Source organism: Triturus cristatus, chromosome 8, assembly GCF_964204655.1.
Source record: "Triturus cristatus chromosome 8, aTriCri1.1, whole genome shotgun sequence".
Taxonomy (NCBI): domain Eukaryota; kingdom Metazoa; phylum Chordata; class Amphibia; order Caudata; family Salamandridae; genus Triturus; species Triturus cristatus.
In genome coordinates, this window is record NC_140591.1 from 23170885 (window position 1) to 23183814 (window position 12930).

Here is a 12930-nt window from a genome sequence, read left to right on the forward strand (position 1 = left end):
CCTTACTGCTCCACCACACTACCACAAATAGAGAGTAAGGTGCTATCTACTTTAGCCTCTGCCTACCTTTGGGGTTCCACTGGACTCTGTGAACACTGTATCTCATTTTGGCATAGTGTATACAGAGCCAGCTTCCTACAGGTGCCCAAAGCACAAAAAAGGTTGGATAGCTGCAGGCAGCATGACCGACTGAGAATGTGCATCACCCATGCTGCCCCTTATTCAATAGCGTCACTGAGCATCTGCACTACCGGACCTGCATAATCACATCGAGCGTATCCCCTGCAGACCCCTTTTGAACACCAACTTTGGCTTTATAGTTGGCCAGCTCTGGAAGAGAAGATTCCATGTGCACTTATCAATTTGACCAGTTCTGTCAAATTGCACACTAAAGTTTTTATCGTGTGGCCACCTATTCATGGACTTATGAGGTCAAATATGCGTTGGGGCTTTTCCCTGTTAGCGTGCTTTCTAATAACGCCTCATTTCCTTTTGAATACATGTATGACTGCTCTCTCCTCTCAGAAGGGAAACGCTGGGCTTGGCTCAGCTTCCGGGAATAAAATGCACCCAAGTGTGAGTCAAAGAGTCGATTTGAACATGGAGTAGGGCTGGGGCCTCGCTGAAAGACACAGCTCTGCAACCTTACAGTCCTGCAATGCTAAGAGGTCAGGCACTGTACATACATGCTGGCGGTGTGCCTCCCTCTTTCAAGACGGTTTTAACTGCTGATACCAAGTTTGCAGTACTTACTTCTGGATGAAATCAACACTTTATTAAAGACGCTATTATGTGTAATAACTTTAATGCAAAAACATATTTAAAGGAACAAATGACAATAAAAAGTTTCAAACAAGAAAAAAAATTGCACAAAAAAATATGGGATCACTACAAAGATTTTATTCAGAAGCCCATCTTTAAAAAAAAAAAAAAAAAGCCTGGCCCCTTCCCCTTTCACGAACTGGTTTGGTCACAGACTACAACAAATTCTAGCAGACACATGGTAAAAAAAAATTGACTTGGCTCAGAACCGTCCCGATCGTTCTCTGGATCGCCTTCTGTCCCGGTCTCTTCCTCCAGGAATACCCCCAATGCCGCCGCCTCCTCGGCCGCGGTCCTTTGACCTGGAGCGGCGCTCACGAGACCGCGACCTGGTTCTGTGTCTGTTAAGAGAGGAGACATATCCAACACGTCAGCAAACGGAGAGGTCAACCCTGGGTGATTTTGTACTTTATCCTCAACAAGTGGCAAAGAAAAAAGAAAAGCCCAAAACCGTTACTTACCTGCATCACTACTTTGTTACTGTGAATATCTTTATTAAACACTGAATTGATCTTCTTGGAGGCGGAATTCAGAAAATCATTTGATACAGAAAACTATTTCTCCAAATAATTAAGAAAAACAATGCTTTGATAATGGCGACATCCGCTTTGCATAGAAAATGTTTTAGGAAATAAATAAAAAAATAGCAGAATTGGTACCAAACATTTTTTATTTTTGTCCTTACGAAATGAAACACTAGCCTTGGCAAAGTCAATAGGTCTCGGATGCCTGATCTATTGGCTTCGTCAATGTTTTTTTGTCATATTGCACAGAAGGAGTTCCGCTGTGCAACATGGCTGAAAGGAAGCAAAATAAAAGATATGACGCAATCAACAGAGGACGAGTCAGAACTTTTATTTATTTTTTAAGTGTTTTTGACATGTTGCAAGTAGCTGCTTTCAAAACATGGCTGATAATTAAAAAAAAAAAAAAAAAAAAAAAAGCACTGATGTATCCAGTGTTGACTGGATAATAGCTCTTATTTTCTTTATGTTCAGCCATGATGCACAGCAGCTGCGCTGCTGAGCAACATGGCTAAAAAAAACCACTGGCAAAGCCAATAGATCTTGCATAGGAGAGACCTTTTGGCTTTGACAATGCTTGTTGCTTGGCCTATGCAGCTCCAGTAAACACTGCTTATTGACATCTTACTTGCCCCTTAATGAAGATGACGTGCGCGCATTACTCTCTCATTCTTTGTTTTTCTTTTTTAAACTAGTTTATTTTTTCTCAATTCCAACACACGTTTTCATGGCATTCCGCTGAATGGCAGGACCGGATGTAGAATACGGCGCTGTACAAGGACGGCGCCTATCCTCATCTCTTGTGACACTACCCTTTAAAGGGTAGACAACAGTGAGCTGTCCCAGTGGAAACCGATGAATTGCTCCGTTGTGAAAGTCGTGGGAGTTTCTTTGAGGGCAAGGGGGAGGCTCGGTGCCTGCCATAGGACCCTCGTGGCAAGTTTTGGATTGTGGACAACAAATACTGCCGGCTTTTGTTGATTGCATGGCCCCAGCCTACAGCCCGTAGCAAAAATAGCACGCAAAGCACAGGCTGATGCAAATGGACAGGGAAGAGGAGTGTGTTTGGAGGGAAGGTTGAAATGTCTTTTATGGAGCCCTTTATGCAGCAGATTATTAAAACATAACAAACCGTGTCACCACAGCTGGCTGACCACCAGATGATTAGCTAACTGCAGCTTTAAAAACAGAAAGCCTTACACACATTTAGGTGGAAGCCATTTTCCAAAATTGATTTCAAGGATGATGCATTTCTTGAAAAGAAATAACATACTGGGGCGGTGCTAAACTTTTGTGTACTTCCTCCGGCTGTAGGTGCATGTTTACTTTAAGGCTACATACATGCAAACCAAATCAGCAGATGTGTGAGCAATACAACGTGGTTCATATACCTGTGTAAGAAACTGGCTCTATATATATACTGCACCAAAGTGAGATACAGTGTGTATAGAGTCCAAGAGTCTCCAGAGGTTTGGCAGAGGTTAAAGTTAGATAGAACCTTACTCTCTAAAGTGGTAGCTTGGTCGAGCAGTAAGGCAGTATCAGAGGACAGTGTAAAGCATTTGTTGTACACACTCAGTCAGCAAATGGTCTCACACACTCAAGAACTGAACTCTAGGCCAATGGTTTTTTTATTTAAAAAAAATATATACTGTAGTTTTATTTCTAGAACCAAGCAAGCATGGTACAGGTAAGCATATAAATACTTTGCAGTAGTAATAGACTTGTTTGAACACAGTTCAGAATTGCAGTATAACTGGTACTAGTTTTGATTACAGGTTTAAGAAAGCAGTTTGCAACACATTGCAGGTATAGTACATTCAATTGAATGGGCTTTTTAAGTAAAATGCAGTTAATTACTTTTCAGATTACTTTTCTAACCACAGGACTGGATCCTAGATTCAACCCTGGGACATTTCCTGAAAACAGGTGAGTAAATGCGTTTTGGTTAAAGGTATGCTTTTTAGGTCTCGCCTTGCTATCGCGTAAGCGATCGCGAAGCGAGACTATTGTAAGCGGGTTTGAAAAGTGCTCCCAAAAAGCGGATTGCATGGCTAGCACGCGCACAATCACGCGCATCGTGCCGCCATGCAATCTGCTTTTTGGGAGCACTTCAAAGGGTCCGCTCCCCCGCCTGGAATGCGCCCCCCCGCCCCGCCAAGAGCGCACGCCACGCTCCGCCGGGCTGGTTTGTTTTCCTTTCACTGCCGTGTCACTATCAGTGAAAGCCCCTCCCACTCTCTCCTCGTCAGCTTCATGTTTTTTTTCAGCGCCGGGCTTGTCTTGTTTGTTTTCCTTTCACTGCCGTGTCAGGATGATGTAGTCAGTACATCTGGTAATGTGGATATAGCTTGTGATAATTATACCAGTTGGCTGCAGCAGGCATGTGATATCGTTGCCCCCACAAAAATTCTGCGGCCTAAGAGAGCACATCCCTCTGCGCCCTGGTATTCTCAAGACATTAGATCTCAAAAACTTATTTGTAAGCAGCAAGAACGTAGATGGAGGAGTAACTACAACGAATGTGACAGAAAAGCATACAAAAGCTCTCTCCAAACTTATAAACAGGCCATTCGCATGGCCAAGCAGTCATACTTTGCAGCTCAGATTCAGGATTCTAGTAACTCAACTAAAGAGTTATTCAAGACAGTGGCTAAGTTGGTTGCCCCTAAGCCACATCCTGTTCAACCCACCCAACAGCTGTGTGATGAACTAGCCGAGTTTTTCATGTCTAAAGTGGAGACCATTTTTACGGCTTTTAATAAGAGAAGCATCAGCAACTCGATTAACGGCTGGGAGGGCTCGGGGCCAGCTCAGGCCTCCCATCCAACGCTGATCAAATTTTGGCCAGTGTCCGCATTGGATACGCAAAAGATCTAGATGGAAACCAAATCGGGCTCACCATTTGATCCGTGCCCCATCGCGACGGCCAAATTAGCAGCTGGACCAATTGCTCTGCAGCTTTCCAGTCTTTTTAATCTGATGTTTGAAACTGGATCCTTCCCCTAGCTCTGGAAAATAGCGTCTGTCCTTCCTTTATTAAAAAAACCTCATCTCCCCACTAATGACACTAACAGCTTTCGCCCTATAGCTAGACTTCCGCTTCCAGCTAAACTTGTGGAAAAATGTATTAACAGACAACTTAGTCTCTTTTTGGAAGACTCTCAAGTACTTGATCCCACTCAGCATGGCTTTAGGCCAGGCCACAGCACAGAATCCGCCTTGATTAAAGCCACAGAGGAGATCAGGGAGGCTGTGGATCAGGGTGGCAAGGCTGCTCTGGTCTTGCTCGATTTGTCTGCGGCCTTTGATACGGTCCACCATTCAATTCTCATGAATCGCCTAAATAGGTGTGGGATTGATGGTAAAGCAGCGGACCTTATCAAATCTTTTCTAGCTGATAGGAAACAAGTGGTGTCCATGGGGGGAGTTTCAGTCGACTCCTTTCTCTACACCTTGTGGGGTCCCGCAGGGGTCCTCACTTAGCCCCACTCTTTTTAATATTTATGTCCACGCTTTGGCACCCGTCATAGGCTCCTATGGCTTTGGTATCACCTCTTACGCAGATGACACTCAAATTGTTGTGTCACTGACACCAGGGGGAGAGGTGGACGTGGAATTGCGTCTGCATGAGTGTATGGTAGCTGTGAGCAGTTGGATGTCCGAAAATTGTCTGAAACTCAATTCGGACAAAACGGAAGTTATTCTGTTTGGTAATAGCGCCAATTTTTGGACCCCTGCTTGCTGGCCCAACTCCATGGGCTCCCTTCCAACTCCATCTAGAAAGGTCAAAAACCTGGGTATGATACTGGACGATAATCTTACTATGAAACACCAAATAAATGCTTTGACATCTCAAACTTGGTACTCCATCAGAATGATGAGGAAAGTGTTACCACTGCTTCCTCAAGATAGCAGGCATATGGTGGTCAGAGCCCTGGTAACAACGAGACTCGACTACTGTAACGGGCTGTATATGAATGCGCAGCAAAGCATACTGAAAAGACTACAGGTTTTACAGAATGCGGCAGTCCGATTACTTACGGGTTCTCCCAGATTCTCTCCTGTGTCACTGGAAAGAAGAACCCTTCACTGGCTCCCCATAAAAAGCCGTATTCGTTTCAAGGCACTGTCCATGGCATTCAAGGCCTTGCACGGACTTGGTTCAGATTTTCTAAAGCAGCGTATATTATGGTACGTTCCAGGAAGAAGTCTTCGCTCCGAAGGAACCAAACAGGCTCAAGTCCCTCGCATCAGGAAGGCCCGATGGGGAGGTAGAAGTTTTGTTTTTGGTGCCGTAAAAGCTTGGAATGATCTACCATGCTATCTTAGAACCATACCAGACCTGATGTCTTTTAGAAAAGAACTTAAGACTTGGCCGTTTAGTTTGGATTGACCCCTTACTCTGTCGCTCTGTTTTCAGGTTGACCCTTGGGATTTCTAGATAGCGCCAGGACACCTCCGGGTAATTGTCGCGCTTAATAAGTGTCATTAACATAACATAACTTTCTGTGAATCCCCTCCCACTCCCTCCTCGTCAGCTTCATTTTTTTTTCAGAGCGCTGATATTTACAGACTTTGTGTGTTTCCCGTACTTCAAGGCAAGCGTGCGCATAATTTTTTTCTTCTTGGTTCGTAGGTCAAGGCACGTGTTCTTTTTTCATTACGCATATTTTCTGCCCGACACATTTCATTTGGCTCGGTGCAATGTCCATTTACAAATTAGAATTTGTTTTAATGGAACAAACCGAAAATGAAACCTTAAACCTCGGCAGTTCACCTCCCTGGCTTGGCCTTGATTTGATATTAATGTTTACTGGCGCTTTCATTTCAAGTGCTGCATGAAAACGAGATCTCACCGATGCTCAGTGGAACTTGAGGCGCCAGCGACGTTTCGCTCGTCACAGCATCTACATTCTGAGCATGGCCTGGAGATCGGATGTGACGTTTCACACTTTAGACTGCCATCTGCAGCCTACATCTTAATAGCATTCCAAGCTCTGGAGGTATCCAGCTAATAGCTCCGCTCCCCCGCCCCCGCCAAGCTCGTGCGCCACGCTCCGCCGGCTTGTTTTTTCAGAGGTATGTGCTCGTGTAGATGCGTCCTGTGATTTCAGAAGCTGACCAAAGGGTTTGGAATCCGTTCTGTTCCTTCCGATTATTCAAGTGATATATTTTTTTTTAATGTAAAGTAACCTGTGTTCCAATGAAAGCCATCAACGTGAGCAGTAGATCGGAAACCCCGATGCTTACTGTAGCGACTTCACAGGAGAGAAAACAAAGCTCTTTTACACTGCGGTGACATCATGGAAGAAAGTGCCCGCTTTCAAGCTTCGCCACATAGCTGCATCTGCAAAGACCAGAGGGTAGCGGCGATATGGCAAGCGCTAATTAGTCACCTTCCTGTCAATAGATATCCCACCGAGAAAAGTCACAGAACCAAATGGCAGATGATCAACCACCATCTTCCCGGGCAGGAGTGCTGTGCTGTCACCAGCTACCCCATCTTTTGTCTGCCATGGCTCTGTCCAGACATGGAAGAGAACAGATCTCTGCTCTGTTTGGCACCAGCTTCGATACACTGCGAGGGAGTAAAAAGGCACATTGTTCAGTGTGTTTGTCATATTTGGGAATGGTGGGCTACAGAGGGAGAAGACACACTGCAGCACGATGCCAGGAATTAACATTTTAAACAAAATAATACATAGCTGTAAAGGTAACAAGCCTTTGTAATGCAATATGTCTCGCATTTACGCGAGTTTAAGCTATTGGCATTGTAAATGACAATTCCTTTTATTTAGGTTTTGGTTTTTAAAACAAATAAAAAGCATTGTCATTTACAATGCCAACAGCTTAAACTCGCATAAATGCGAGACCTATTGCATTGCAAATGCTTGTTAAGTAATATTATTGTATTTCAAAAGTTGACACTTAGAAACTTTTTCACAAAGAATCTGCGCCTGACTGCATTTCCTCGCTTGTTTGCCCCCTTGCTTGATTCATCATATCTACCATGCTTGTTTTACCTTCTCTACCCTACTTAACATCAGTGATGTAATTTGTTTTGCTATCGAATCTGCTCCTGATTTTATTCCTCTCTTGCTTAACACTACCTCCTTATCTTGCCCCTGATTTTTCGACCCCACACTCTCCCAGCACCCCCTCTCCTCTCCTTCCCACCCCCATCTCCTTTAACTTCCTTCTCTTTACTCTGTCTCACGTCCACCCAACATGCCCCTTCACAGCACTGACCATCACCCTTGGGACTATACCCTCTCTAAACACAGCCCCAACTCCTGGACCGACCATTCTCTACCCCCCTAATCTCTCCAAACACGCAAGGAAAAATTTCAAAAACAAACTTCTCATCCGCAACCCTGAAACACTCATTGTCGATAACTACCTCAGCCTCACCTCCCCCATTATTACCAACTACATCTTCTACTCCAAACGCCCTTCCAAATGGAAGAGCATCTTCCTCCAACACCTCCCCATCTCTAAATCAACCAATGTACCATATGGATTTAAAATATCCACCGCTCCCTCCCCAGCCTTTCAGGGTGATATTGATACCTCCATCTTCAAAACAGGCAACATCCTCATACAAGCCTCGCCATCCCACCTTTCTATCTTTGAACACCACTTTAGCACTATGTCTCTCCTCCTTAACCACTCAGCGCCTAACACTTCTTCTTCCCTAAACGAACAGAGCTCCTCAAACCTCTTCCTCCCCCCCACTCTACTTCCACTCTCAACCTCCAAAAATTGTCCTCATCTCCCTCCCTGGACCCCCCTATTGATGACTACCCCCATCCCCAATTACCTACTTCTCATCCCCCACTTATCTCCCTCTCTCCCCCTAACCCCCTTAACCCTTACTCCTCTCTGACCCCTCCTTGAATAACGGTAGCCCCAAACTCCTGTCACCTACTTATCATTATGGCGAACAAAGCAAAAACCAAAGGAAATGATGGACGGAGTGTTGAACATTGCAAGCACTCACATCCAGTCAACTGATCTGGGTTTAATCCATCACCGTTCTTTAGCCCACTCTGCCACCCCAGTTCAGACATGGCCATATGCAAATCAGTCTGACCCTGTGCCTCATGGGAACAGTCCAGCCCGAACTGCCAAGCCATGTCTTCCCTGGACCGGTAACAAGATCAGTTGACTGGGGGTGAGTGCTTGCAATGTTCAACACTCCGTCCATCATCTCCTTTGGTTTTTGCTTGGTACCTACTTATCATTCCCTTCCCATGACCCGCCCTCCCCTTGTCCCCCAAACCTCCTCCCCCCTGACCCAACCACTCCCTTACCCCACCGTCTTTTCCCCGCAACCACCTATCACAACTCCTCACCCCCTACTCCTACCACTCCCATAACTCTCTGCTCCTCCCCTTCCTCTCTACCCGCCCCCTCAGGCTCTACCTACCCAACCCCCCCAACCCCACACCTCAACCCCCAATAACACCCATCTTCACACCCCATCACCCCAACCCTCAATAATTACACATCCCCATCACACCAATATATTCGTTTCTCACTCACTTCATGCCCTTTTATCCTCTCTGACCACATCACCTTAAGATTTCTGCCCCTTGTATAACCTAACCCCTCCACTCTCACTTAACAGCTCCGCCAGGCATCACCCCATACCTACTACCCTAGCTCTCCCCTCACACAGTAGGCCTCCATCCGCAACTAATCACGACCACTCCCTATCCCCAGACCATTCTCCTCCCACCTCCTACGCCCCGTCATTCCTTTCCTGTACCCGGAATACCCCGAGCCTACACAACACTGTACTCATCCTACCTACTTTAACTTCCGAACCCCTCACTCCTCCCAGCCCAGTCACCGCTCACCCCACACCATCTACCACATCTCCCCCTTACACATTAGTCCACCCTATGCAAATAATTCAGACCATGCACTCCCGATACCTCCCCTCTCCTCAATTGCCCAGATCCTACACAACATTGAATGTGACCTATCTAATTTAACTACTGAATTTGCTCGACTCATAAAAGACTTCTTCGCACACAGCACCAGATCCCTCGCTCGCCATAAAACCACCATCCTCCCTCCCTCAAACATCCCCAATAACAAACACAACCTTTGGAGATCACTCCCTCTCCGATGCCTTAAGCATAGACCTCTCCGCACCTCGAACCATCTCTCCCCGTCCGACCTCGCCGACCTTTGTAACTCCTACCTTACTAATCTGCCAACCACCAACCCTCCACTCCCTTATGCCCCCATCCCTGTTATCATAGGGACAAATAGAACCCCCTCCACCCCTGCTTCCCCCAGATCACCACCCCAACTTTCGCTGACCCACTCTTGCCCACCTTCCACACCCAACCCCACACCACTGAAATGCATGCTAGTTAACTGTCGCTCCGCGGTCCTACACGCCACGGAAATCTCGGAAACCATCCTGAGGGAATCCATTGATATTGCATTCTTCACTGAAACCTGGCTAAATGATCACTCAACGAGCATACTTGACCTTCTCTCCCCCCCCCGGGATACTCTATTCTTAGAAAAGACAGACCTAACAGAGTTGGGGGGAGGGCTAGCCATTATCTTCAAAAAGGAACTTCAGATTTCCCTGATCACTAACCCAGGCTACTCCTCATGCGAATACCTGGAAGCAGAACTGTTAACTCAAAACTCCCTCCCAATTCATCTACACAACATCTATCGCCCCCCGGGACCACCACAGCCCTTCATTGACTTATCTGATCTACTGGCGCAATCAGCATAATCCAACTCAAAAAATCTCTTTCTTGGGGATCTCAACCTCCATTGGAATGATACCAATGACCCCACCATCTCCCTCCTCACTACACTTCTTGAAATCAACAAACTCAAACAACTCTGCCAATCTCCAACTCACACTAAAGGATCCATACGTGACGTCATTCTGTCCAATGATGATCTGACCTCCGTTACCAATATCATCCCCACTGACTGGTCTGACCATCACCTTATACTGTTCACCATTGCTACCTCAGCAAACCTCCCTGTCCCTAAAACTACCAGACCTAAGAAATTGACCAGAAACCTAAAAGGCATCCCCCCAGGTGTTCTACAATCGAAACTCCAAGCTCAACTTCTTCTCATTCCCCCCTCCCAAAATGCGAATGAGCTCACTGAACTATTTAACAATACTGTTACAGATATTCTTGACCAACTAGCCCCGCCTAAACTCAAAAACCAAAGAAACACCCCTCAAACTCTTGGTTTAATACAGAGATAAATAATGAGAGACGGGCACTCAGACTGTCGGAAAGAACATGGAGACACCATCCCTCACCCTCCCATCTTGCACTTCTCAGACATGCCAGATCCACTTACAAAAAACACATCCTCAAGGAAAAGGCATCCTTCTTCCGCACTCAACTTGACCGTGCCAAAAACAGACCCAGGGAACTCTTCAAAATCATCCGAAACCAAACTTCCCCCGCACCTCCTAATATGACAGCCTCATCAGACAGAGGTGAAGAAATTGCCCACTTCTTTTCGGAAAAAATTGCCAAAATCTTCCTTCCCACACAACTATCCTCCAACTTCCAATCCAATCTTGTCCTCACCTCTAATGCCTACTCCACATCCCCCCTTCCAGACGACACTCTCTCTCCTCTGCCCTCTATCCTACCGCTCCCCAGCGAGCCTCCTCACCCACCCATTTCCATACCCCCCCCCCACTCCACAGGCCTCTCAACTTCCACATCCCCAGTAACCAATTCCCCAAAATCTCAACCTAAGAACAATGCCTCCTTGCTCCACTTTCTCCCCGTCACTGAGCTTAAAGTCCTCAATACAATTGGCAATCTAAAACAGTCCTCCCACACAAAAGACCCAATACCCTCCAACCTTGTCCCTGCCCTTAAGCACATCACCCCATTCTAGACCAAAATCATCAACACCTCTCTCTCCACCGGCTGTGTCCCCTCCTCCCCTCAGCTTGGTCAAATCTCGCCCATAATCAAAAACCCCAATGCCTACCCCAATGACCTAAATAATCTCCGCCCCATCACTAACCTCCCCCTTCTCTCAAAGGAAAATGTGTCCTACTACAACTAGACAAACACACAGAAAATTTCAACCTTCTCGACCCCTTTCAATCTGGCTTCAGAAAAGGCTGCAGCACCGAAACGGCAATGCTCAATGTGATAGATGACATCCATCAATCACTTGACAATGGAGAGACCTGCCTTCTTATACTTCCTGATCTCTCCGCAGCATTCGATACAGTCAACCATTCAGCCCTACTTAATGTGCTTAGGACCCGTTTCGGCCTTAATGGCACCGCCTACAAATGGTTCATCTCTTATCTACAACACCGTACTCAGCAAATCAAAATTCAAAACTGTCTCTCTACCCCCACACCTGTCTCCCTTTGAGTCCCCCAGGGATCTATTCTTTCTCCCTCCCTCTTTAACCTCTTTATGGAACCCCTCACCCTCATTCTTAACCAAGCAGGCATACATTACCACCTCTACGCCGATGACACCCAAATCTATTACAAGATTAAAACTCATGCTGACATCTTACACCTGAACAACACCCTTACCAAGATCCAAACCTGGTTCCATTCCAATCATCTCAAACTCAACCCTAACAAAACCGAAATCATTCTCTTCTCCCCCAAAAATAACCCTCTACCCATTCAATCATGGATCCCTGACCTAAACACACTCAACTGCTCACTCACCCTGTCCAACTCCGTCAAATCTCTTGGCATCACTATCGCCAACACCCTAACCCTTAATGTTCACATCAAAAACTCTGCCAAAGGAGCCCTCTTCACTCTCCATCACCTCAAGAAAATCAAACCATTCATACCCACCGATGATTTCAAACTCGTAGTTCAGTCGCTTGTTCTGTCACGTATTGATTATGGTAATGCCATCCTCAATGGAATCCCCAAGGTACACCTAGCTCCAATCAAAGCTGTGCTCAACCTTGCTGCCAGGCTCATCACAGACTGCAAACGCTTCGATCATATATCCCCGGCTCTCAAATCTCTTAAATGGCTCCCTATCGAAGGAAGATCTGCCTACAAAACCGCCTGCATTACTCAAAGTCCTCCACCAAAACACTCCGCATTACCTCTCAAAGAAACTCCACTCTGCGGGCTCCACTCGACCTCTGAGAAGCACCAACACCCTACTCCTAATCCCACCTCTGCATAAAAAGAAATCTACACAGTCTCGCTCCTTCTCTGGCCATGTCCCTATTATCTGGAATCCCTCCTATTCTAGTTTAAAAAAAGACCTCAAAACCCACCTCCTCAATTATTACTGGGGTTCCTAACCGGTGTCCTACTCATGATTTCTACCCTGCTCTCCTGTTCACCATTTACCTAATTATTTAAATGTATAGCTTCTGCCCCTGTTTATCTGGTTTTGTATAATGCTCATGTTGTTTCTACTTTGTATATTTAAAATTTCTGTTGCACTACCTTTCATATGCTTTTATACCCTATGTGCCTGATAATATCCTTATCTTGTAAAGCGCTCTTATACCTCTGGGTCTAGCCAGCGCTATATAAAACCTTCAAAATAAATAAATA

General features: G+C 45.8%; 1 protein-coding gene across 11 annotated transcripts in view; it reads right to left on the reverse strand.

The window, feature by feature from the left end:
* Positions 1-788: 788 nt before the first annotated feature.
* Positions 789-12930, reverse strand: part of U2AF1 (U2 small nuclear RNA auxiliary factor 1) — a 174241-nt gene continuing 162099 nt past the window's right edge. For all 11 annotated transcript variants that reach the window (XM_085620771.1, XM_085620765.1, XM_085620772.1 and 8 more), the window contains one exon: positions 789-1163. In XM_085620771.1, coding sequence (XP_085476897.1) covers positions 1025-1163 — 139 coding nt within the window. In that variant the 3' untranslated portion in view covers positions 789-1024. The remainder of the gene's footprint in view (positions 1164-12930) is intronic.